The following is a 5,403-nucleotide window of genomic DNA, read 5'->3' as shown; positions in this document are numbered from 1 at the left end:
TTAAACTAATTTATTAGAAAGGGTGTCCACAAATGTTTGGTTTGCATACTGTTTATATATTAAAGAACAACTTAAATTACTTTAAACTTTGGAAACTTTGAATTTGTTGCAGTTGTATGTTGCAGTTGTATGTTGGCTGGGCGACAGGGCGTTGGCTGGATATGTACAGATCGGAAGCTCAGTAGAGTTAATTATATGATTTTTTACAGCTTTCTCAAGTATCCTGTATAATATGCAGTTTTTACTTTTTTATTTAAGAGATTTACAAATTAAAAACATGCAGAAATGTATCGATGATTTAAAACTAATTAAAAAAACAACAGAAAAAACACTTCTTTTAACAGAAAATGAAAAAGTGAGAGACTCTAAAAACCTTAAATCTTAATCATTAGCTCTTACTATGTACATGACCCAGAGATGACACCCCTCTCCAATTCTAATCTTCAATAAAATTTGCAAAACAGTATATCAACCATGCATTTTATGTAATAAAAATAATAATTGATTCCAATTTTTGGGCATCCAAAATGTTGTTACCTTTAAAAGTAAATATTGAAAGGAATTTAAATTAGTATTAATATAAAGGGGCCTACACAATTAATATGCATTAATATGTTTTAACTTTAAATAACTTCAGTTGGCCTCAATTTAAACTCCACAGGTGAATATATTACAATGTTGTACTACACCATTTACACTATCTTAATAAATGAATTGAAACCCCTGTCCTTTAAGTATTTCTTCTATAATCAGAGGTACTTCAATGTTTTTCCTTCTTTTGTTGGAGTAACTGTCTCTACTGTAGAGGGAAGACTTTCTAATAGATTTTGGAGCATTGTTGTGAGGATTTGATTGCATTTGAGGTGTTGGTACCAGTGTAACGTAAAACTTAATATTCTACAGCTCTATTAATATAAAATTTCCCCTTTTCTCTCTTTTTCATACATCTCGTTTTGTCCATACTGACAATGTATAACTCCTTAAGCCAGGGCCAGGACATAACTTGCATTATAAGTTATGTTCTGGCCCGGCTTGAGGAGCGTCATATCCTGTTTATTGAAGTAGCCTAGTAGTTCTATGTTCATTATGTTGTCATTATTTTGTGAACAACTGATCTAAATGAAAAAAAAAATACATGTATACTGTTGTATACTTTAACAATATTCTGTGTCAGTTTTTACACTAAGCTGAATGAATTATTAATAACAAATAACAATTAATGTAAAGTCTTTGGCGTAGACACCGTTGTTGCCACATCTGGAACATCTGCAACATCTGTGCCCTTGCCAACCCCCCAAAAAATAAATATAATTATCCACCAGAAAATATTTACCTGGTCAGCATATTCTGAAAAGAAACAGAAATATAGACTACATAAATACATGGTTCATCAGTGGCAATAATGAAATAATTCAATAAATTCAGAGAGTGTTTTTCAGTGTGCATACTTTGATAGCATGGTCCACACATTTACTATTTTATAAGGGCATAGCTGATAGCAATTGAATAAACACAAAAACAGCACTAAATATGCTATAGTACATTTTTTTATTAAACAAAATGACAATATAATAACAACCTCAGAGCAGATACACTCAGTGAGTTCTAAACAATCTGTCCATCAAACCCCTCTCATTCTCAAGCTCCAAAAAAGTAAGAATAAAAAATTAGTTGTTTTCTGGTAAAGGCTAGTTAAAATAAACTAAAATGTTTCTTTGAAAACAAAAATGCAAAAAATGAGTGTGTGAACATTTAAATGAAGTCCCACTGAAAGTTCATGAGATGTTTTAGGAGTGTGGAGACACGAGGATTGACTGCCTGAGATTTCTTGTAGACAATTTTGCTTGTCTTCTTTGAGACCACCTTGCCCCGGATCGTCTTTGAACCCCTCTCTAGGTTTATCCCAATGAAGCGTCTGGAGATACAGCAGTATAAAATAGCATTCAGTTGGTGACTTTTAGAGTGATTTAGGAAATTAAGCATGCACAAGAAGAAAATGACAGATATAAGAAACAACTCTGAATGAACTTCAAAGTACAAGAGGCCTCCTCCTGGTACTGCAAATTGAACACATAGTACATTGCAAACAAAGTTGCAAACCTGGTCAAGAATGTAGGTAGGATGCCCTCACAAATGACACGACCCTCAAGACTGAGCTCCTTTCCTTGTTTGTTCTCATTCCCGCCTTTTTTTCTACACCTCTTTTAAGATCATTTATTTTTCCACCTGTTTTCCAGTCAAAACAAGTTCCACAAGCAGACCCTTTTATTTCACTAAAAGAAAGTGCAAGCTAAATAATAGTAAAGCACATTCATAATGATTAATCAAATAAACAACGAAATATAAACATATCTGCATAAACATATATAAATAAAATATCCAACACTTCCCTCTCCCGTAACATTTACACCACATTTTGTATTTAAATAAAATTAGTAAAACTCATTTTTTTCATTCTTTTTTTTTTGGACAGTTTTGATTAATTTGGTAATTTGGTAAAATTAGTCAAACTAGCTACCTGGTAGCTATAAAGCTAAGTAGAACTTAATGAACTAAGACACATCATTGCTAGCCAGATTCATCCTTCATGATGAAAATTATAATTATTATAAAAATATTATAAAAATGACCTTCAGACATTACAAGCTATCATATATTATTGTTGCTTACAAACATCTCTTTCCTTAGTCTGCTCCCATGACATACCAAAACAGTATCTGTATATTACATGTTACATTTCAAGCCCCTTGGCTGCGCACATCTATAACTACGGCACGTCTAGAACTGCAGGTCTAAAACCACAGGTCTAGATAGGTCTGCGGTGGCTCTCCGGCTGTGCAATTGGATACATCTCCTGAGGATGGCTTTGGGAAAATACTGTTCTTTACTGTAAAATGTTTTACTTGTGCCATATGCCGGCAAAATACGGTAATACTGTGAATAAAGCGTTACTATTGACAGTATTACCCTATTTTAAGAAAAACAGTATTGTACTGTGGCAATTTGGCTGTATTTTTACAGCAATTTTTTACAGTGTAGGGTAATTTTGCAGGTGCTGCCGCTAGGGAACACCGAAGTAAACAAAACTTTAATTCTTAAAAAAACGTTTTCTTTCGAGGTTAAATGAGCACTACACTTTAGTCTACACAGATTTCTGTCCTGAAACCCTTATTTAAGTGAGTAAAGCAGGTTTATTCACAGTAAGCTTAGATTTCCACAATTTTGACTGAAATAGTTGACAATAGAGGCAACCATGCTAACCTACCAACCATGCTACATGCTCTATGGCACTCAGCCTCTACCGCAGCAGTGCCAATATTACATGTTAAAGCATGAACCTCAAGTGTATTAAACGTAGCACTGGCATTCACACAGGGTTTCCTGTAACAAGATGTGGTTCCTTGACTGCCTCACAGAATTTGACTTCTTTAAATGCTGCTTGTTGTTTGTTTCTGCAGAGATCAGGTCTGGTGGTACCATGGGCTTTAAATGTGAAATTCTATCCTTTATCATCCTGTTGTTTATTCCAGGTAAGAATGCACACACTTTTCACTTTATTAGATACATCATTTGTTTGACCACTTTATATTATTCTTCACATTCGGAACACATTTATACTTGGTCAGTTTATGAGCACAGGACCGCTGTACATCAGCAGATCATTAAATGGAACTTACTGAGCCTAAAAGTCTGGCCACTAGCAATAGAACCTATTCAGATCATCCAGCACCAGACTAGAATAATCCAGCATATTGATCACTGGTATCCACTGGTAACAAAAAAAAAAAGCTAAATAATAATTTAAATTTAGCAGTGCAAAAGATACGTAAACAGTAGATGAGTGAACTAGTGAATGAACTACTAGTGCAAAATAGGGTAGAACTATAAAAATAGTGTTATAGGCATCAGCAAGACTGAGAGTGTGTCCATAAATGGGGGTGTGTCCATGGTGTGGCCAGAATTGCCGGAAAGAAAAGGTGTCACAGAGTCTTCAGTTTGCTGTGCTGAGAGGAGTTGAACAGTCTTGTGACCTGAGGGACAAAAGACTTTCGGAGTCTGTCTGTGGAGCAGGACTGGGACAGCAGTCTGCCGCTGAATGGAATGAATGGAAGCTAATGTACTGAATATACTGTATGGATCCTCATTTTCTGTAATTGTCATTTCTTTCAGGTTCTGTAGGTGAGCGTATCAGTGTGTCCTGCAAGCCTCAGACTATCTGTGCTCTGCAGGATTCAGAGGTGAACCTGACCTGCTCTTATTCAAACACCAACATCAGAACTGTCTTCTGGTTCAACTCCAAACAGAAAGATAAATGGAAGAATCAGGATCATCCAGAGGATTTAACTTTACATTCAGACTGCGCAGAACAAGTGACCACTAAGACCACCAGCTCCAACTCAACTCTTACAATAAGAGACCTGAGAGAGGGAGACTCTGGAGATTATCAGCTCATGATTATTACAGATGATGGAGTGAAACATCAAAGCTCTCCTGCAGTCAGACTCACAGTTATGGGTAAACAGAGCAGGAATATGATGATCTGTTCAGTAATTATAACTATGATGCTTGTGTTTATAAATGATTTTCATTTCAGTCCTTCAGGTCAAGGAGAATAGAGAGAAATTGACCTGTAGAACTTCCTGCAGTTTGACTTCTGGGACTCATTCTTACAAGTGGTACAAGAATGGAGGAGAGGTTTTTGGAATTGGTGGTGATAAGGGTTCTTTGACTTTGTCCCACCTTACTGCTGGCAGTTACTCCTGCTCTGTTAGCAGCCATACAGAAATCCACTCCAATGCAGTGTGTGAGTATTAGATCTGTTCATATCTAATTATTTATGATCAAATCAAATCAAAGCATGCTAATCTTTTACTTTCTTACAGGTGTGTCTAATGAGAACTGTTGGAATGTGATCTACACAAACAGAAGAGTGTGTGTTTTGGAGGGTTCATCAGTGGACTTTCCGTGCACTTACTCATATCCCAGTGGTCTCACAGTTACTGAAGTCTTCTGGCATTACATGTGGTTTAAAACTGAGCCAAATGACCTGAAAGAGGACGAGCAATTTGCTGGTCGGGTGGAGTTTATTGGAGATAAAGAGAAGAACTGCACTCTGAGGATAAGAGATGTAAGAATGAACGACTCTGGAGAATATTATTTTCGAATCAATGGATCTAAAGGAAACAAATTCTCTGGAAATCCTGGAGTCACTCTGAAAGTTACAGGTATCAGAAAGTGTTTCTTTTTTCTGATAGTTCAGATGTTGCAGCTAGGCCTATAGATCCTGCACACTTTTAGGTTAAGAGACTTTTGGCCTGTGACAAAACGCAGTGTATAATCTAACCACAACTGTAATCGTTTACATAACTGCATGCTAATTTTTTTCTGGACCAGATAAATGAT

General features: G+C 36.0%; 1 protein-coding gene across 1 annotated transcript; it reads left to right on the top strand.

The window, feature by feature from the left end:
- The first annotated feature begins 3,478 nt into the window (after window positions 1-3,478).
- Window positions 3,479-4,815, top strand: LOC125787117 (uncharacterized). Its single transcript, XM_049470882.1, has 3 exons — window positions 3,479-3,530; window positions 4,171-4,515; window positions 4,595-4,815. Exons 1-3 carry the CDS (start codon window positions 3,479-3,481, stop codon window positions 4,813-4,815), a joined length of 618 nt encoding a protein of 205 aa, XP_049326839.1.
- The last annotated feature ends 588 nt before the right edge of the window (window positions 4,816-5,403 follow it).

The sequence above is a fragment of the Astyanax mexicanus genome, chromosome 23 (assembly GCF_023375975.1).
Source record: "Astyanax mexicanus isolate ESR-SI-001 chromosome 23, AstMex3_surface, whole genome shotgun sequence".
NCBI classification, from domain to species: Eukaryota; Metazoa; Chordata; class Actinopteri; order Characiformes; family Acestrorhamphidae; genus Astyanax; species Astyanax mexicanus.
Note: the sequence above shows the minus strand (reverse complement) of the source record. Positions and strands in the feature narration are given on the sequence as shown.

Bases quoted from the DNA above. Each gene is read 5' to 3' on its own strand.
- LOC125787117 (XM_049470882.1), top strand. From the start codon at position 3,479: ATGGGCTTTAAATGTGAAATTCTATCCTTTATCATCCTGTTGTTTATT. The intron at 3,531-4,170 runs GTAAGAATGCAC...CATTTCTTTCAG, and splicing joins CATCCTGTTGTTTATTCCAG to GTTCTGTAGGTGAGCGTATC. The intron at 4,516-4,594 runs GTAAACAGAGCA...TTTTCATTTCAG, and splicing joins AGTCAGACTCACAGTTATGG to TCCTTCAGGTCAAGGAGAAT.